Source organism: Xenopus laevis, chromosome 1L, assembly GCF_017654675.1.
Source record: "Xenopus laevis strain J_2021 chromosome 1L, Xenopus_laevis_v10.1, whole genome shotgun sequence".
Lineage (NCBI taxonomy): Eukaryota > Metazoa > Chordata > Amphibia > Anura > Pipidae > Xenopus > Xenopus laevis.
Window position 1 is genome coordinate 137637302 of NC_054371.1, and position 22102 is coordinate 137659403.

Consider the following 22102-nt stretch of genomic DNA (forward strand, 5'->3'; position numbering starts at 1 on the left):
GAGGGGGAAAAATTCCTTCCTGACTCCAAAATGGCAATCGGACTAGTCCCTGGATCAACTTGTCTTCCATAACCCTGTATTCCTTCACTTGCTAAATAGCCATCCAACCCCTTCTTAAATCTAATGTATCGGCCTGTACAACTGATTTAGGGAGAGATTTCCACATCTTCACAGCTCTCACTTTAAAAAAAATCCTTCCGAATGAACTTTGATTTTTTTTTTTTTAATACATTTCGGTTGGTCTTTTTGAATTTCAAAGTTTTTTCAATTCGAAATTCAACCCTTAATAAATCTGCCCCGTAATGTATGAATTATTTTTTAGCAGGCTTGGAGATCTAAATTATGGAAAGACCCATTATCCAGAAAACCCCAGGTCCCAAGCATTCTGGACAACAGATCCTAAACCTATGTAACTTGGCCAAGCGTGCCTAACCTTTTGCTTTTAAAATATATTTGGAAAAATGCTAGTGAATATAAAGACTGGAACGGATTTTCAAATCCAGCGAGGACTTACATAGAATGGACGCCACTGCTAAAAGTATCCTATGTGTTTTAAAGGGGAACTATCAAGAAAATGGAAATTTAATATAAGCTTCATCATACTCTAAATACAATCAATAAAAAATGTTGTACCATTTCTGAAATAGTTTTATCTTCACTATCCCTCTCTCAGCATCTGTTTCTCTTCATTCTCTCTTCATGCAGGAGATGGGTGTCTGATAATCATTGACAGTTAGATCCAATATATCTAATAGGGGGCTCCAATTTCCTAGAAGATGTATTAGAGCTCACTCTATTAAAATCACCAGAAATCCAGTCTCTCTACATGCAGGATTTGTGCAAAAGGCACTTGTTTTGTTGGATTTTGTTTGTACTGGAATCAGTTATTTGAGTGAAATCTAATACATCTGCAAGAAAAGGAAGCCACCCCCTATAAGATATATTGGGTTTAACTGTCAATGACTATCTGACACCCAACTGCTGCATGAAGACAGAATAAAGAGAAACAGATGCTAAGAGAAGGATAGTGAACATAAACTCGATTATTTCAGAAACAATGCAGAATATTTAAATGATTGTATTTACAAAGTTTCTTATTTCAGTATGCTGAAGCTTAAATTAAATTTTCGTTTTCACAACAGTTCCCCTTTAAGCCATAATACATGCTCTCACTGTTTAGTGCCTGAAATCACACAGTGAACACAAAACCATAGTAATACAGATTTTAGAATGATTTTGTAGAGGACAGACATAAACCTTCAACTTATTTCTAGTGTTATTGCTGCTTGCTATACTATAAGAAAATAAAAAATTAGGGGCATTTGCCCTCCGGGGGGGGGGCAGGTAGGCTGGGAGGGAGGGGGGTCTATCCAGGGTAGGGGGGACGTTTTTTTTTTTAAAGAGACAGTACTTCGACTATCGAATATTCGAACGATTTTTAGAGCCTTTTTTTTTTTTTTTGAAGGGGCAGTGACCTCCATTTGAAAGCTGAAAGAGTCAGAATAAGAAGGCCAATAATTCAAAAACTATAAAAAAAAAAAAGAAAAATTGAAAGACAGTTGAAAAGTTGCTTAGAATTGGCCATTTTGTAATATACTAAATGTTAACCAATAGGTGAATCACCCCTTTAAATGAAGGGAACTACTGATGGGTAACCATGTGTAACATACTAAATCGATTCCATATACTACAGTTTGTCTATGCACAGAACATAGACAATGCCAAAACAAGAGGACAACCCAGACCGGCTAAGAGTTATATCAATCACTAAGTGACATGCACCAAAGGCAAATAAATACATGGTACAGAAGTAGTGGGTTGTTTACATTTACACAGTAAAAGTGAAATGAGGCAGGTCAACAGTTTCACACTTGCTCTACAGGAGCTGTAAAATAATATAACACATCTGTACTTTCACAATATGTCTATCTTCAGGTTCTTTTTCTAAAATTTACTTTAATTATACCCTTCCATGTCCATTAATTCAAAGCAACTGTCCAATATACATTTAACAATTGAAATGATTTTAACATTATCTGTAAACTAAGCTTCTGTCTGTTTCTTACATTTATACCACATAATTGCAATACTAAATTAGTACGCAGTTCTCCTCCAAGCAGGACTTAAAGGGAAACTATACCACTGAACAATGCAGGGCACTATAAAATATATTGGACACAACAAAACACATATGTAAAACACTGGTTCATCTAAATAGCCCAATTTCATAAAAATATACTTGTCATTCGTAGTACAGGTATGGGATCTGTTATCTGGAAACCAGTTATCCAGAAAGCTCTGAATTACGGAAAGGCCGTCTTCCATAGACTGCATTTTATTCAAATACTGTAATACAAATTTCCTTTTTCTCTGTAATAATAAAACAGTACCTTGCACTTGATCCAAACTAAGATATAATTAATCCTGATTGGACGCAAAACCAGCCCGTTGGCTTTATTTATTGTTTAAATGATTTTCTAGTAGACAAGGTATGAAGATCCATATTACAGAAAGATCCTTTATCCAGAAAAACCCAGGCCCTGAGCATTCTGGAGAACAGGTCCCATACCTGTACTAAGGGCTGCCCCCAGGACTCAATTCACTGTGCTCACACACAAACCAAGGGCACATATAAATGCTTACATCAGCCATTTTTTTATTTCCACACTTCTACCTGTTAAAGTTGGAGCCGTATTATCTCCTGTCATGTGATCTGTGAGAAAGACGTGAAGAAGCAAAATAAGCATCACAAAATGGAGGCTCAAATGAAAAAAAAAAAAGAAATAAAAAAAAAAAGATATAAAAAGGCAATATTTACGGATATTTTTATGCCTATATGATGATTCTTTAATAGTTCACTTATTATGAGATACATTATCTGTTGGTTAAGCAATCATTCTGAGAGTATAGTTTTCATTAATTTCTCATGATGCCTTGTGATGATGTACCAGCAAAGAATGATAACAGAAGTGCACAAGGCATTGTGGGCATTGGAGTTCTGGCTAAACAAGTGTTGCCTGGAAAAAAGGCAAAATACAGACAGAAATTTCATTTTCAAATAAATCATCATTGATGAGTTTCAAGGGAAAAGTAAAAGAGTAAAAAAAATCTGCGTCATCATATACTGTAAGATATGAACAACAAAAAATACGGTTATAAAATGACATTTAACATTCTGTATTTTATTACTGGGTAATTAGAGAAGGGAGGGTCAGAGCATGGTGATTATAGAGGGAAACCAGGAAAGGAAGCACTGTGCTACTTATTTCTAAACCCAGGGTTACTTAGAATTAGGGATAGTGGAACAAACGTTACATGTGACTAAATGAATCTAACTATGTTGCCCCCTAAACCCCAGTCAAGGCCAAGGTGAGTTGATTGTAACTGTATGTATAAAAGAAAACTCGAAATAAGGTACCCTACACAGGTTCTGAATACTGCCAGTGACCTTCCAGTGAACTTAAAGGGATACTGTCATGGGAAAAAAACTTTTTTTTTTTTTTTTTTTAAATGAATAAGTTAATAGTGCTGTTCCAGCAGAATTCTGCACTGAAATTCATTTCTCAAAAGAGCAAACAGATTTTTTTATATTCAATTTTGAAATCTGACATGGGGCTAGACATATTGTCAATTTCCCAGCTGCCCCAAGTCATGTGACTTGTGCTCTGATAAACTTCAATCACTCTTTACTGCTGTACTGCAAATTGGAGTGATATCACCCCCTACCTTTCCCCCCCCCCCAGCAGCCAAACAAAAGAACAATGGGAAGGTAACCAGATAACAGCTCCCTAACACAAGATAACAGCTGCTCTAAGAACAACACTCAATAGTAAAAACCCATGTCTCACTGAGACACATTCAGTTACATTGAGAAGGAAAAACAGCAGCCTGCCAGAAAGCATTTCTCTCCTAAAGTGCAGGCACAAGTCACATGACCAGGGGCAGCTGGGAAATTGACAAAATGTCTAGCCCCAAGTCAGATTTCAAAATTGAATATAAAAAAATCTGTTTGCTCTTTTGAGAAATGGATTTCAGTGCAGAATTCTGCTGGAGTAGCACTATTAACTGATGCGTTTTGAAAAAAAAAAAAAAACAGGTTTTCCGATGACAGGATCCCTTTAACATTTCCTGTTAAGTTTAGTTTTTGAATATTGCCCAGGCATTAGAACAGTTAACCAATGTCTGAAAGATGTTCATTCATCCCGGTCATGATATACAGTATCTAGTAGGCAGGGCTGTATCGGGGTAAACCGAACTTTTGGCCCTAGGGCCGAACGATCGGATTACAACGAGTCAGCAGAAATATTATACCTTCCCGATCGATATCGTAGCCAGATATCGATCAGGAAGACCCATCGGAAACCCCCATACATTGGCCGATAAATTGCCTACTTGGTCTAAGGGACCGATATCAGCAGCCTTATCTGCCCGTGTATGGCCACCTTTAAGAGCACCACCAGGAGGGAGGTACAGATAAAGCAATGTGCAACAGTTTCCCAGATTCTTTGCCATGCTCTTCAATCCTGAGATCTAAATCCTGTTCCCAGGCTTTTATATTTATAGTATGATGTAGGGGAAACCAGATTTCCAAAAAGCTTAGAATTACAGGAAGAGCACAGAATCAAATTTAACTAAATAATTATATTTTTAAAAATAAATTTATTTCATTTTCTCTGTAATAATAATAAAAAAAAGTGTACAGGAACTGGACCTGCTATTCAGAATGCTTGAGATCTGGGGTTTTCCAGAGAAGGTAATTTCTGTGATTTGAATCTAAACAGCTTTAAAAGTCTACTTAAAAATCATTTAAATATCCATGGCATGACTACAGACTATCTATTACAGACTACAATGATCCCTCATTGGACACACTGCTTTCAATATAAATTTACAGAATGAGGTCCTCTTCTTTTTCCCCTTTATTCTGCCTATTTTCTTTTTCTTTCCTTTTTCTTAACCAGGATACATGGTAATTTACCATTGCTAGTAATACAATTATTACAACTACCGTGTGTTAGAACGTCAAGAAGTACACAATACAGTGTTGCACTTAATATGGACTTTGTAGTTTTGCCTCAAAGGCTTATTATAGACATACTGTAACATGCCAATAAAAATATTGTTATAAAAAAGAAATCATTTGAATATTAATTAAACCCAATAAGATTGTTTTGCTTCAATAAGGATTAATTATCTTAGTAGAGATCAAGTACAAATTACTGTGTTTTTATTACAAAATGTTTGCCAGCATTTTACAAAGTTAAATTGTAGGCACCTAATGTCCGGCATGTCTTGCCATTGGCTGCAATATAAAGGAGAAGCACATATAACCTCTGTAAAGTGCTAATAAATATGCCAGCACTGTTTAAAGAATAACAATAATAATGTGCATTGTCCAAATATATGTAATGATTTCTTAGGGTATTTAAGGACATACAACATAGGAAGTGTGTTACGTCTGGCAGTTTAGCACATATGTTGGTAAATGAGCCCTTTTAAACCTGACTTTTGTTTTGCTATGGTGGCTTTTTTTTTAAAAAAAAAAATTTTTAAGTATATTTGACAATAAACTTTTGAAAAATGTATTCTTTGTATTAAGAAATGTTGCAGTAGTTTGAAATTAGTTGGATTCCTACTTTTACAAAATACACTGGTTGTGAGGTTTTATGTTGGAAATGGCCATGTGCCTTGCAATTATGCTTATTTCTGGTGTAGTGCGTTGTGTTTTTTTAGGCAGGAATTTTCATGAAACTACATATTTTTGCTCAGGGCATATGTGTCTTTCACAACAGTTGTGCTTTCATGCTGTGACAGGGTACACAGAATCAGTGTATGTTAGCCAGGAAATATGATAAGTGGTTTTCTGGTGTGTGGGAAGGTCTGCGCAGTGAGTTGCCTGAAGAAAAAGGGGTTAAAGTTTCCGCCTTACTAAATAATTAAAGGCAGATAGGTGTTGGGCTGCTGCAGGTAAAAGGGATGTGTGGCCACACCTCAGAACTTTTAGCTGGGTCTGAGTGGAGAGACGCTGCTCCTCCTGTGGCTTCTGCTGTGTGAGAAGTTCTTGTTGACATGTGGTTTCCCCTACCAAGTAAGAGTAAGGGGAGGAGATGCTCCCAGTTATGTGAAGTGAAAGGAAAAAAAGAGATAGTCTGCAACTGAAGCTAAAAGGGAGTTCTGTGTGAGCTCAAGGTACACAGATGGTTGCTTAAACTGAACCTGGTTCCACTAGCTGGAGCCTTGTACAGAGTGGAATGAATCCTGTATGTGTTAGGTAGAGCTCAGAAGAGTAGATCTTTATTTTATTTCCAATTGTTCTGGTATGTACTGTTCATGTGACAGTTAGTCTAATGTTGGCAAAGTCAAGTGTTGTTCCTGGCTGGACACTGTTATAGCTCGTGCTTTGAGAAAAATAAAACACTGGTAAAGACTTGGGGGGCTGTATAGCATGCTGTAAAAAAAATCCACCAGAAATCACTGTGTAAACAAGCAGCATATTTATCAAGCCATGTATTGATTTTAAGTGATTGCGTATCTCTTTTTTAAACATTTGTTGTAAACAGAAGCAGCTATTTGAAAAAGCTATGGGAAAATACGGCATTCGTCTATCACAGGTTTTTTCCCCACCAGGAATTACTTGCTGCTTTCATTTTCCGGGCAGCGTAAAAAAACCCCAAAAACACACACCTTGATAAATTTGCCATTTATTTTACACTACTTTTTACAGATTTTCTGGCATTATTTGTTTTACACAGTATGATAAATAGGCCCTTGGTGCTGGAAGAGAATACAGAATTCCCTGTTTCAGATGTGAGGTTCAAACTCAATTCCTATGGCTACCAATGCTAATTTCCCTCAAATATATAGTATGTCACAATACACAGAAAGAGATATTTATTTCTCAATATTATGAGAAACAAGTAATTTATACATATGATGTATAAAACGTGTACAAAATCTCAGGACAACTCGTGAAAAATATTATATAGCTTTCCATAACCAGAGAATGTCCCTAAAACAATAAATATCAAATAATATTGAAAAAAAAAATCTGGCCATCTCTCAATCCCACTTGAGGAAAAAGACACTCAAAAAGTTAAAATAGTCAGCACCACTAATTACAAAGGAGTGCACCAATACTTTTAACCATATAGTTTATGCAGGTGAGTAAAAAGATCAGCGTGGACTTTTAATAAAGTAAATAGAAATAAGGTTTTGAAATGCACAAAGGGCACAACTCACAAGGGTTTACAGTCTAGACAGCACAAAATAATAATCTGCTGATCATAAGAGGTGATCTTTAAACTTTAGAAGAAGTAAAACAAAATTGTTCTAGTGTCATACAATTTAACACATTTTCAGACATGGTTTTAAACAAAGCTTGGTTTCCCATGAATTAATATTAGAATTATGTTATTTTTATAGGATAAATATTTGCTTTTTCTTTCTTATGTAAAAAAATGGGTTGATTATTGACATAAAAAACGGTTAAATGTATTTTAAAATGGGGCAATATATATTTGGAAGTCAATTCTAGTCCCAAATGTAGCTCAAAAAGATCCCTATCACAAGTAGAGAACTTCCAGCCCCATGTGTTGCTTATACAAGCTCGGGAGCCTTGTTCTTGACAGCATTAAGAGCTCCTTTGTGCCCACATGAGCTGCTCTCAGAATCTTACTCCTGATTTTTAAACTGGCACAAAAGTACAGCTTGTACCTGCTTGTGGTACAGGCACAAGACCTGTGTGTAGGGGTGCAGGCACAAGACCTGTGTGTAGGGGTGCAGGCACAAGACCTGTGTGTAGGGGCGCAGGCACAAGATGGGTGCAGGCACAAGACCTGTGTGTATGGGTGCAGGCACAAGACCTGTGTGTATGGGTGCAGAGCTCTGTGTATGGACGTTAAAGGTCATGGCACATAGATTTGCTACCAGTGCGTAAAGGGGAACTATAGCGAAAATGAAAATTTAATTTAAGCTTTATCATACTGAAATACGAAACTTTCTAAATACAATCAATTAAAAATGCTGCATTGTTTCTAAAATAATCAAGTTTATCTTCACTATTCCTCTCTCAGTATCTGTTTCTCTTCATTCTGTCTTCTTGCAGCAGTTGGGTGTCAGATATTTATTGACAATTAGATTCAATATATCTTATAGTGGGGCTTGCTTTCCTAGCAGATGTATTAGAGCTCATTCAAATAACTGATTCCAGTACAAACAAATCCTAACAAAATAATTGCCTTTTGCACAAATTCTGCATGTAGAGAGACAGGATTTCTGGTGATTTTAAGAGTGAGCTCTAATACATCTTCTAGGAAAAAGAAGCCCTTATTCAAATAAGTGCATGGATGCAAGGGTAATTTGGACCTTAACAACCAGATTGCTGAATTTGCAAACTGGATTGTGGCTTATTAATAAAAAGTGAAATAACTCAAAAACCACAAATAATAATAAATTAAAAACAGTTGCAAATTATCTATGAATATCACGCTCTACATCATACTAAAAGATCATTTAAAGTTGAACAACCCCTGTACTTGTATTATTGGTAAATGAGCCCTTGTGGGTGGAATTTATCACAGTTTGTATTTTAAATCCCTTTCCAATTATATCTTGACTTGTTTTTATCTTGCAATCTTATGGTTTTAGGTGGTTAGATTAAAAAAAATAAAAAAAAAGTAAAATTTTGAGAAATTTTGGCATTGAGGTACTGTACTACAAATGTGTGTCTCAATTTGGCTGTGATTTAATAGCCATTTTCCTGTGGCCATAAGGTTTTTTGCTCTAATAGAATTCCTTAGTGACTTTTATTATACATATGCTTTACAATGTTATTGTACATTATTATCTATCTATAAATAGGTTTCTTTGTCATGGTCTCCTCAGAGATTGAATTTGGTTCAGATCACGGGCCCCAGACTAAACATTACTGTAGGTTAAAGAATCCGACTCTCTGGCCTACATGCCACATGACCAGTGCATTATATAACATTGCCAATTTGCCTGGTTGATTTTAATAGTACTGTACAGGTATGGGATCTGTTATCCGGAAACCAGTTATCCAGAAAGCTCCAAATTACGGAAAGGCCATCTCCCATAGACTCCATTTTATCTTTTTCCTATTCCCTTTTCTCTGTAATAATAAAACAGTACCTTGTACTTGATCCAAGCTAAACTATAATTAATCCGTATTGGAAGCAAACCCAGACTAGCGGGTTTATTTAATGTTTACATGATTTTCTAGTAGACTTAAGGTATGAAGATCCAAATTATGGATCCCTTATCCCGAGCATTCTGGATAACAGGTCCCATACCTGCAGTATATTTTATAGCATATTGTTCTAATTATTTACTGTAAACTCAATTTTTGATAAACTACTATACTCTATATCTTTTACAAGCATTCTATAATGCAAAACCCACGAACTGGAATATCTAGGCCAACACAGGGATTGTATTCACTAAACTGGGTGGTGTGTTGTTTCTGCCACCTCTCCGATTTATGTCAGAAAGGAACTGGTAGTTAAAGTAAAATTATGGCCTCCCCCAACGTTGTTCAATATAATTACAGCTGAATATTTCTTTCCTAATATATCTATCTCTATTTATATAATAAAAATAAAGTGCTTTTTGATTTCATACATGTGTATATATGTCCTGTGTGGGGCCAAAATGTTAGGTCATCAAACCTTTTATTTTTATTTTATTTATTTTTTTCCTTCATTGTGGTGAAAATCCTTTGAGTACTCTCACTTTTACTACTTATATACATATAAATATATATGTAGTCCCATGTGGGGTGCACTCCAAATAAAGTAATTTTCACATGCTTAGGTGCGGTCTCAAGCTTCCTACATAAATATTCCAAAAATTGACACACTCCAGGGCTTCATAATATGGTGAAAAGTGTCAATGTTTCAGTCCTATTATGTTTTGAGACAGGTCCAAATTGGGACCAAAACTTTGACAAAATTTTTCTTACTTTTCACCACATTATGAAGCCCTTGAGTGTGTATATAGTTACAATCTCTATAACAAAATATATGAATATATACATAGGTTTTGCTTTATGTTGCTAGCATCATCTGATATGATGCTGAAATACTTGTGCATGTGTATTGAGCATTTTGTGCAATGTAGTGTCCGAAATGTGCTGCAACATGGATGTATTTTTTTTTTAAAGGGGGTGGGGATAGTAGGTCATGCTTACTACCGCTAACCAAATTTAAAACTATTTAAATTGATGATTTTTATTGGAATTTTAATTTCATGTATTCATTCAACAAAATGCTATTTTTGGGTTTTCATCCCCAAAAAGCCTATAAATTACAGACCCAGTCACATTAAAACAAATTTTTTTTATTGGAGTTTTTTTTTCCCGTTAACTACAGTGTATACAAAAAGAAGACAAGGTTTTGTGTACTTGAAGGATGTGTTTTTGAAATGACTAAAAAGTCATTTTGGTCTGTTTATGGTGTTGGGAGGGCAAGGACTGTAGAGATTATGATTCTGCAGAAGCAAAGATAAGAAGAAAATAACCACTAGCTGCTGAATACAGAGTGGGTTTTAACTAACCACTCTGCTTGTGAGAGTCACCCATAGAATGACAGAGTATTTTGTTTAGTGTGTGCCTTTGCAAAGGGCGGTGAGTTATTATATAACAGTGTTTATTTTTAGTATTTCATCAGCTGCATATTTGCTGTGAAATTTAAAATGTTCTTTCCATAGTGACACTCAGATTAGACATTCAATAATAAACATTTTTTGAAAAACAATTTATTTGAACATAATGCTCTAATAACTTTGTTTCTTTGCTTCATTGCTCCATTAAAAACATATACAGACTAAGGAGCGCTGCTTGTGGAGGATTATATCCAATTCACAGAATTCATACACCCACCTAGTTCTCGGACACTGGCCAACATCCATGACTGTACATTGTGCCATGTTTCTCACACCTGCAGGCTGTTTTCATGCCCTAAAGGTTGTTAGAAGTCCTTTACTGAATCACATAAACATCTATGCGTTTTGGTACCTCACGGTCCCTTGAGGTACCGAAACGCGTAGATGTTTATATGTTTCAGTAAAGGACTTCTAACAACATTTATGCTGTGAGTGCTTCCTTTTATTTTTGGACTTTATATTGAATTGGGTTAGCACCCGGCGAAATGATCGAATGGCGGAGGTGAGTGCCGGCAACCAATGGCTATATATATATATATATATATATATATATATATATATATATATATATATATATATATATATATATATATATATATATATATATATATATATATATATATATATATATATATATATATATATATATACACACACATATATACACATACATATATACACATATATTTACATTTCACATGCAGTTCTGTCATGAAAAAATATGTTTTGTTTTGGCTGAATGTATATTTTGCATTACCAGTTTTATCTTCTGTATTTTACGAAGGGTGCGAGTAGTTTTTGTTCAGTAGAACAGAAATGAAAGAGTATATATGAGATACAAAAATACAAATAAATAGCGATGGGTGAATCTGTTCCGAAATTCGCAAAAATCCGTGAAACACATTGAAGTCAATAATTCTGACGCGAGCGACAATTTATATACGGGCAACTAATTTGTCCAAATGCATTGAAGTCAATGGGTGTCTGAATATTTTTGATATTTTCAACGCAGCCGGCAAAATTCGAAAATTCGCTGCAAATTCATGCCTGCCGGATTTATTTGTCCATCACTACAAATAAAATCTTCCCAATAGCGAGTTGAATGTTTATTATTGCCATGAGCAGGTCTTTTTATGTAGTATTTTAAGGATTTAAAAATGTTATATTATATTATGGGAGATAATTGCCTTCATGTGAGCTTTTTTGTGTTTCTTTTAAAAGACTGGACAATAAGATTTTGTATTTTTATTTTTAAACATAAGCTAGCAAGGTGTGTTTTAGGGTAATATAATATTAGAGGCCAATTGCCTTTTATAATCTGTAGGTAGATTTGTTGGGTTATAACTTGAAAGGGATAATTACATCTTCCAGAGTTTTATAGTAACCTGTTACTATTGCCTTTAAAAACATACCCATTGCAAATCTCAAATGACCCATTTCAGTCCCCTATAAATGACGTGAGCTGGACAGTAACACAGCTTCAACCAGCTCTGTTTAGAAGTTGGTATAGGACAAATGTAAACGGCTCACTAGCAAGTTTGCCTTCATGATGTTCGGGTTTTTTGGAAGGTTTTGCCCAAAAATTCAAATGATTGGAGCATTTCAAGTTTTTTTTTTGTTTTTAAATCGAGCAATTCGAGTTTCGGGACTCAAACTCGCAAAATCTGTTTTTTTCCTATTTGAGTTTTTTCTTAAATAAGATACTATTTCAGTCGCAGTTCATTCAAGGTGTAAAAAAGCTCTAGCACTTGACCTTTGATAAATAACCCCCTAACACAAACATGTCACAAACATAATCTACTATTGCCTAATGGCACATTCTTTACTAGTGCAATAAAAGCCTGAGACCCTTCATTTAGAATCTGTTGTTAAGGCTAATGGCACACCAATGCCAAAATTAAGGACTGTGGCTGCAAATGAATTTGAAAATGAAAATTTTAGGCCACTGCCACTTTGTCACTCCCCTTAGTCATACATATGCCTGTATTATATACTACAAAAATGGAGAATGAGCTCTCCATTAACCCTTGGCATACCCGTGTGAAATGCATTATGACCACAAAAAGAGTTAATCATTTGAAAAAGTCTGTGAATCCTTAGTTTTATTTGCATCTTTGTGAACAATATTAAAAAGGAGTGTTTCACCCCAAAATGCCTACAGTCCCTCTTAGTCCATCCTCTGTCAATGTATTTTTCCCTCCTGCAATTGCAAAGCAGGAAAAGTTATTTTCTCCACATTAAGCATTGCCCACATACATATAAACTTTGTTATATCAAAGAAGGGGTTCATTTATTTTTCGTGAGGTAAGACAAATGTATAGCAGACTTCTTTAGTGGCAAATGCATGCAATTGCCACTAGGAATGACTTGGTGCCTCTCCAGCAAAGTTGGTCTACCTGGAGTGTTTGAGCTTTGACTGGCTTTGGTTAAGGTTAAGGTGTTCTACGAGCTGAAATATGGACCTTGGTACATATTGCAGGCATCGGGCAGAGGCAAAGAAATGGCTGATTCACTCGGGTTGCCAACTTACATATATCAAAGTCAACTGGAAAAAATATTAATTTGCCCATATATTTTGATAGCATTTGACTTTCCATCCACTCTTTTGTGGAGTTCAAGAATAAGTAGAATCAATTATCTTATTCGCCCAGTGGCTGGGTTAACAGTAAGAGTAAAAAAAAATAAAGGGACTTATGCTGACTGTACACATACAGATATTGTTAGATTTTCAAGAAGTGTTCAAAGAATGATTGAAACAGGCATACCAGGATATATATATTTTCATTAATCTGAAAGACTTAAAAACTGCTGCTGCATTCTGTTTGGCTCAAATAAATGCTTGACTACGCACAAATATATGTTATCTTATGATGAGGGTGGCAAAGGATAATGTTCCTGACAACAATGTGTTAATGATTCATCATTCATTGAATATACAATTATATATTTTTGTAGAGGCAATGTTAAACAGATTTAGTGTACCTATAAGCAGAGACCTGAGCCTCTAGTGTAACAAAAAATACTTTAAAGCTTGTGTGAATGAAAACATGGTATAAAAAAAAAAAAAAAAAAAAAAAAAAAAATTATATATATATATATATATATATATATATATATATATATATATATATATATATATATATATATATATATATATATATAAAAGGGAGTAATTGATGTCTAGTACCATTAAATTGAAGACCCCAGGGATTCTCAGAGTTTATCTTCAATGAACACCCCACATTAAATATATATATATATATATATATATATATATATATATATATATATATATATATATATATATATATATATATATATATATATATATTAGATTTTCTGCATTTTCTTTTTCACGTAATAACAATGTGAATAAAAAGATGGGATGAAAAAAAAAAAAAAAAACACGTGACAAAGTTCACTGCTCTCGCATTTGACAAGTTCAACAGTGTAATTGTCTGCTCTTCTGTTTATTTTTGTCTGCATTTCTTTCCAAGTGCATCCAAGGCTGAGATAACTTTGGCAGGTGCAGCTCACAGCGGCTTCTTTTCTAAGGCATAAAACATAAAATGCAAAAGTACAAGAAGAAAATTATTGGTTTGCTTTATCTAATGGCTTGTTCACATGACGTTTCCTTTTCACTAAGGGAAACGTGCTGGGACAGATTATACAGAGTAAATACGTCACTATCTTACACACTGTTAAATCATACAGTTTTCAATATCTGTATGTTGCATGGACAAACCAGTTAAAAAAAAAAACAACCACGATATTGGTTGGTTGGTTGATTGGTCAGGAAGGTTTCAAATTTCTTGGTTCATGTCATTATTACAATAATGATCTTTCCTGTGATCTTTCTCTATTAACATTAAGAGCTAAATTATCAGATATACAGGTAGAAACTATTTCCTATTGTGCAAACTTTCAGTTATGTTTTTAGAGTTATTAAAATGCCAGTCAATAGTTTATGGGTAGAACTTGAGGATGTGGGTACAAGTCAGCAGTTCTCAATATAAGTTCATTTTACTTATTTACTCCTTTTTCTTCATTTAGGTAGTTCAAACTTTAGTGTCAATGTCTATGATGAGGTAATGTCTTACATCATGGTTAGTAGTAGGTTTGCAGAGGATAAAGCAACTGTGGATAACATTAGTAGCAGGTCCAAGCAGGTAAAATGCACATTGCTAGACCAGGACATAGAGAATAATACAGTAAAATTTAAGGATATTGTACAGGTATGGGACCAGTTATCCAGAATACCTGGTGTTTTCCAGATAACGAATTTTTCTGTAATTTGAATCTTCATACCTTAGGTCTTCTAGTACAATTTACTGCTTTATTATTACAGAGAAAAAGGTAATTTTTAAAAACGTATTATTTGGATATTTGAAAATAATAACTACTTCTTTGATACTTTCATTTATAAACACCTTCTGTATAAGACATTTCATTTACTACCAAACAAGGCTGCCTTCTTTCAAAAACAATTAACCACACCCACATTATATTTTTCAGTGCCTTTATTATGACAGAAACTATAGTGTGCTGGGTAAGGACATCCTTACTATTTTACCCTAAGATTCTGTAATTATGAAAGAGGGAACATTTGTTTTTGAGAAACCTGAATATTTATATTAACTTTAAGTACCCTTATTTGTACAAATTGATTTAATCCAGGTGAGAGATTACAGCTATACACCATCATAGCACATCACTTAGAGGTCCATTTATTTAGGTCCAAAAAACACTAATTTTAGTGGTTTTAGAGTTTTTTGTTTTTTTTAAACAATGATTAAACACTATTCCTCTAAAATCACAACTGTCTTCTAATTTATTAAAAGATCAAAATATAAAAAGCACAAACAAAAAGAAAACACTGAATAAGATGCTAAAAAATATGAAAACCTATGAAGGTTTTAGTTTATTGGACAATTACTAGCAGAAAAATAATCAGAAAACATCTAAAACTCTGAATGGTTAGTTCGAGGATTCAAACGATCGGATCTTTGCGTCTATGGCCAACTTAAAGCCAAAAGGATCAATGCTATGTGGAAGATGTCAGATGTCATAAAAATATTTTGTTGATCAACTGAGAAGAAAGCTTGCCTAGGTACTGGAGCTCTGCTTCCCTGTAGACTGCTAAAATATAGAGGCACATCAATGAAAAAAAAAAAATAATGAAAAAAAATAAAACAATGATAGGATACCATGGGTAGCATATTGCTTTACAGCAAAAGATTACATATTTTCAATTTAAGAAGCAGTTCCAGCCCTGACAGTGTCACAACCAAAACCACCCCCCCCCCAAGATACTTCCTTCTTCCAAGCTTTACAACACTGAATGTTGCTAATCTTATCGTGCAGAAAAGGAACTACAAACCAAACAACATTTAAAAGAACTTATCTATGAAATCTATGAATAAATATAACTTCAACAGTTTTATATTGGTAGCAAACATTTATTACCTCATGTGTAAAAAAAATGCTAACTTGTTACAACTGCACAGCTTTGACAGATGTCTTTTTATCATCCACAAATAGAAAGAAATATCTATTGTTTCAAGAGGCTACCTCTCGTCTGATCTCTTGCTGAAACACTTGTAAATCCCTGGCGCTTATTCAAGACAGCAATAAAAGAAAGGAGATCAAATGTTAAATGAAAATAATTGATGTATTATTCTGCTAGACAACAAAAAATATATAAAGGGCAGTTTTAAAGCTATGCTACTAAACAGAGATCTGCTTCAAGTGCCAATTCCTTATGTGAAACAGTGGATAAAGGTATATCGCAGGCCACGTGAGGACAAGACTGTACACAGGAGCTGCTCACTCACCATTCAATAAAAGGGCTCCATGTAGGGCACGGGCCTCAACCAACGGCTTCCCAGCTGTTGCTGTATAACAATGGTCCAAAGCCCTGAGGACTTGCTGTTTAACAATAACTGTTTATCATTGATTATGAGAATGGCAGCTGAAAAACAAACAATGTTCACTGCTGTAAAAGGATAGCCTTATTATTATGAGCTTTTTACAGCACCAGGGGCATGTTTACTAACATTGGAGATAAATATCTCTGGAGATGTTGCCCATAGCAACCAATCAGGTCAACATGCCCGAAGACCCTTTATATTTGCATAAAGACTGATTTTAGAGATTTACAGAAGATCCAGGTGAAGTGAGCCAGACTACCAAAGTTTCAGGATTTTTTTTAAACCCTATTGCTGCCAAAATAATGTACTCAGTTAATCGCCAACAGAAGAACTTTTTTGTTAATGGATAGAGTATGTATGAAGGCATTCTATTGTACTGAAAAAAAAAAATCAGATTCTGACATAGCTAAAATGCACAAATACTTTCTCCTGGCAATATTAATACATAATTGACCGGAATGCAGATATAAACACTAAACAAAAGAGAAATGGAGCATTGTGCCATTGGGTGTTATAATCCATAATGGGATTACTGCTGGTAAATCCGAATGCAAAAAAATCAATTTTTTTACTATAAAATCTGAATTTTTGGTGGGAATTTTTTTTAATTTTTCGAGATTTATTATACCCCAAGGATGGTAAGTAAATGAATGACTGATGTCTAAGGGTGCGACCATCATGGGACACTAGAAAGCAAATGATCCATCAGGCATGCGTGCATCTGCCCCATTTACACAAACCATGTATAGCATTAGCCTTTTTTCTATGTAAAAGGAAATTGTTTCTTCAAGAATGGCGTGCACAACTTGGATCAAAGTGGAGTGGAGATATTCAGAAAGGTATAGCATGTAAATCCTTTTCACAAAATATAAAATTGTGTATATAAATTTTTTAGAAATCAGACTTATAGAGCTTTCACACAGTGTAGTTAGAGGAACAATTTATAAACAAAAGGAACCCAATAAACAGTTCCCACATGCTATTTAAATTCCTTTGATATAGTCCTGCCATGACTAAATCCAAAATGGAGGGAACAGTCTTCATATCAGAATTTGTTTGACAATATGCGAAAATTACCCCTCGTCACCTTGGCTAATTATGCATCAAGGACCACCAGTGTTATATCTGAGTTTTAATAAACGTTGATGATTAGGTGGAGGACATTTTTGGTAATATTCTTAGGATAAATGGCCATGTACTTAAAAATAAGCTGCAAACTGACTTCCCCCCCTCCCAAATGCTTATTGGGGTAGTCTTGCCTTAAGTATTACTTACTTTTCAAAGGCATAACAAAATTTCTACCTCTTCTTTCTATAGTAGGCAGTGAATAAATTCTCAGAATAGAAAAGGTATCAGGTTTTTATTGAGAAACATAGAGCACTGGTGAATAACACCGTATTTCACATTTTAATGTAGTTAATAACACTGTTTTGTTTTGTTTCAAGGGTGTATAAATATACTGTGCAAAACAAGTCAAAAGAACAGACCAACAAAAAACATAAAAAAAACAGATAAGTACGATCTAGTTATAGCCATGTTATAGTTTGTTCTGTGTGTCTAGATAATAAACCCAAGGATGTCAGATTGCTATAATTTGTTCTGTTTGTTATTGAGTGACGAGGTGATTTCTTCCTTTGAGTAAATTTGGTTGAAATTTGGTCTAACCCCTCTACTGATGGGGGGGTTAATATCTCTCAGACTTTCAGTAGCTAGGAGTAGCTGCATTTTTAAGTGCATATTTATTTAAGTTTTTATTGTAACAACAGGATTTCTCATGCCATAAGAGGCATTCTCATTGTAACATTAAACATTGTGAACAGAGTAGACATCTTGTTCATATGACATCTTGTTCAAAGTCTGTTTCACAGTCATAGTTACAAGTTCTTAGAGAAGATAAAAAATATTTGAAAGAAAGAGAAATTGGCATATACATGTTGAGCTGTGCCATACTGCTGCATGTAAGAGAAAATTCACTGGCACACAGGATTTACAGTAGCAGGGCAAGCCCTTGCAATTTTATTAATGCAGTGCAATGCATTAATGCAATGCATTAATAAAATTGCAAGGGCTCGCCCTGCTACCGTAAATCCTGTGTGCCAGTGAATTTTCTCTTACCTGGATGTGAGGTTGTGGATTCCTCTATCACTGGGCACCAGGATTGATCACTTGGTTGGGTGTTGTGAGGTGTGCGGTTTCTCCAAACTCGCATGGAACTTCCATACTGATGCATGGACATGTTAATCCCACAAATCCAAAATTTTAACATAAAACTTATAGAACAAATGTACAGTCTAAGGTGGAGAGGGAGTTACCGTAAATAGTACCAGAGAGGCAAAGGCTTACTATTATGGTTTCCTCTCAATTTGAAGATTAATTTTTTTGGCACTTTAGAGAGTTTTTGTGCTCCTTATTTAAATAAACACCTGAAATGATCTTATATCAAATAGGGGGGTTCCCTTTCAAATAAACACAAATGCTCTTGGTCATTGTTTTAATATTCTGTGCAAGGGTAGATGTATTTATAAGAAGTGTAAATCACTAAAGTTCACACTGCAGGAAATATATATGCAATATTTGCATTGTCCAAAAATAAATCAGCTCTGAAGAATTCAACATTCCAAGAAATTAAATGCAGCATCCCTTACATGCTATTCTTTAAAATAAAATGTGGGGTCAGGATTTCAAACAATATTTATAGCAAGAAACAAGCAAAGCTGCTGGAAAAGCAAATAATACAGAAACTGGTATGATCAGCACAAATAGAAAGCACAACATAAAAAAAAATCTTTATTCATCAAGGTATGAAGAACTTTGTGTCAAATCTGGCACCTCCATTAAAAGAAATACTAAAATACAGCATCTGGCTGCAAAACCTAAACCTATACAACCAACCAAACCAAAAGAGAAACTTAGAGAATCATGCCATTTTCAGACAATTAACAGTAAGTCAGTAAAATGTACCCAATGAATATCTGGGCTGTGTGTATACACAGTATAAATGTTTAAGACCAAAATACAATCAAAGGCTAAGCTTTAGGTAATAATCACATTTTTCCTTTAAACCCCACAAGGCAATTAAGTTAGAAATGCAATTTCATTTTCATTCAAGCATATTAGGCAAAAAGAAGAGAGTGTATGCACTTGCAAGAAATGGAAACAGAAAGGGAAAATACAAAAAAAATGGAGCATGGCAAGGAGTGAATTCAAGGTACCGTATATTTTGTTTGGGTGAATTTAATTAAACCGATACACAAAAGGCAAAAAGCTAAGAATGAAAAGTTCTTTTGATACAAAGACTAAAATGGTGAAATGATTTTATCTGCTTTCACAATCTGTTTCCATACATGAACTGGCGACAAACCACATCAGAAGGTATGTACTTTAGAGAGACAGCATTGTGTGTGATTTCTGTTCCCTTCCTCTGATGTTTTAATTACATTTATATTAACTGAACTTAAAGGAACAGTAACATCAAAAAACGAAAAAGGGGTTTAAAGTGATACAAATATAATGCAGTGTTGTTTCCAGACAACATTTTGGACTAATGCCTTGCGCACACCGGCCAGCAAATTACAAATGAAGACAGCAGATGTAAGTCCTGTTCAGTATATATTTAATATATATTTGATGCAGGGGTCTGCAACCTGTCCTGTTCCAGTTGTTGCAAACTTCAAATGCCAGCTTCTTGTGCTAGCCCTCAGACATGAATGAAAGTAAGTGTAGTTTCATGGCACTGGAGGGTCACAGGTTACATATCTCCACAGATAATACAGGTCACTGACCTGGCCGTGATATTCTTACAAAATATACATTTGCTTGCAGCCATGCTTTGTAGCTACAAAAAAATGCTGATACTGCAAAACGGATCTCCTTTAAAAGATAAAAAAAAAAGTGGCCACACTTATCAACGCACAAATAAGAAAGAAAGGAAGCGAATGGCTCATTGGTTGCTACATGTTAGTGGTACACTCGCCGACCCCCCCAGCAGTGCTAGTAAAGGGGTCCCCTATAGAAAGACGCATGAAGGCTGCTTGCCAGCAATGAAAGGAGCTTACTCACCGTGGGCAAAGCCCGGGGAACTTTGGCAGGACGCTCCTCCAACTTGCACACATTGGCTTCACTCCCTGGCTTACTTTCCAAGTGCGAGTCACTTTTAGGAAGAGATTATTTTGATCTCGACCCCTGGCAGCCGCTTTTGCAAGCTGTCAAGACTCCTGCATATAATATCCCTCAGCCCCTGCGGCGGGGAGTCTTCACTGCTGGCAAGCGTAAATATTCCAACACAGCTGGTAGTCTCTTCCTATTCCTTAGCGTGTTGAGAAGCTCTCTCTTGTCTTGTTTTTGTGTGTGCCCCTCAACTCAAAACGGGAAGTGCTCCAGCGCTGCTCTTCTGCTGCACCGGAGGGGGTGTGGCATTCACCCTGGCACTGCGACCACTTTCCAACCTCCTGCCCCTTCCTTCCCAGAGCTGAGGAAACTCGGGGCCCCCAATATATCCTGCTACAGCAACAGCTCTCTGTTTGTGTCACTGTCAAAGTGGCCCGGCTACTCCCACTGCCGCTCGCACTTTCAGTTCCGGGGTGGAACTCCTGCGGCTATTGGCTACTACACAATGTGACGTAGGAAGGGAAGATGGGCTGGCTGTGGCGAAGTAAGATCTGCGTGCAATGCGGTTTAGCCAACCTTTAGGCCTATTTGCCGTTTCCATGGTGACATGCAGTGCCGCAGCCGGACAGGCGTCGGGAGTGTGTGTACCACATGGCCCCCAAATTTACATCTGTATTTTTCCGGAATGAAGCTGCTTGTGTTACAGAGGGAATTAACACAATTCCAGTGTGTACTGCCCATTGGCACCGATACTTGCTAGTTATGTGCTGCGCTAGGACTCACATAGGGGCAAATTTACTTACCTTTGAAGTTGGCTTCGCCGCACTTCGTCAGGCGAAGTTTCGCCTGGGCACCGCTAATTCACTAAAATCCGAAGTTGCACTTAGGGAGGCGAAAGGTAGTGAAGTCGCACTAGCGTTAATTCGTCAAGCAAAAGTGAAGTTACGCTAGCGATGTCTAATTAGCACATACCTCCCAACATTTTGGAAGTAAAAAGAGGGACAACATTTTTTTTCGCATGTAGAACAGCGAATATTTTTGACCTCGCCCCTTTCTGTGGCCACACCCCCTAATTACCATGTTCATTTTACAAAATTTGGCAGTTTATGAAAGTTTGAAAATATTTCTTCTAATCTAAACTGTTTTTTTATGTCTCAAAATTGTTACAAAGTATCTTATTTGCACCTGTTAGGTGTTCTCTGCTGTCTGCTAAAAGCCAATTAAGTGAGAAACTTAGTTTCTTTTTCTAGCTGTTCAGTGCAGAGAAAATAGGGGCTTTCCAGTACAAACGAGGGACTGCAGGTTGAGCTGTCAAAAGAGGGACTGTCCCTCCGAAAAAGGGAAAGTTTGGACTTGGGAGGTATGTTAGCATACGGCGCCAAGTT

The 22102-nt window shown here is 35.7% G+C and overlaps 1 protein-coding gene across 5 annotated transcripts in view; it reads right to left on the bottom strand.

Annotated features, from left to right (window-relative positions):
- The window catches only part of jak2.L (Janus kinase 2 (a protein tyrosine kinase) L homeolog), a 92353-nt gene extending 71162 nt beyond the window's left edge, over positions 1 to 21191 (bottom strand). The window contains exons 1-2 of one of the 5 annotated variants that reach the window (XM_041579919.1): positions 20670 to 21189; positions 2675 to 2713 (exon numbers count right to left, since the gene is read on the bottom strand). In XM_041579919.1, coding sequence (XP_041435853.1) covers positions 2675 to 2708 — 34 coding nt within the window. In that variant the 5' untranslated portion in view covers positions 2709 to 2713; positions 20670 to 21189. 5 annotated transcript variants of the gene reach the window in all.
- Positions 21192 to 22102: the final 911 nt, after the last annotated feature.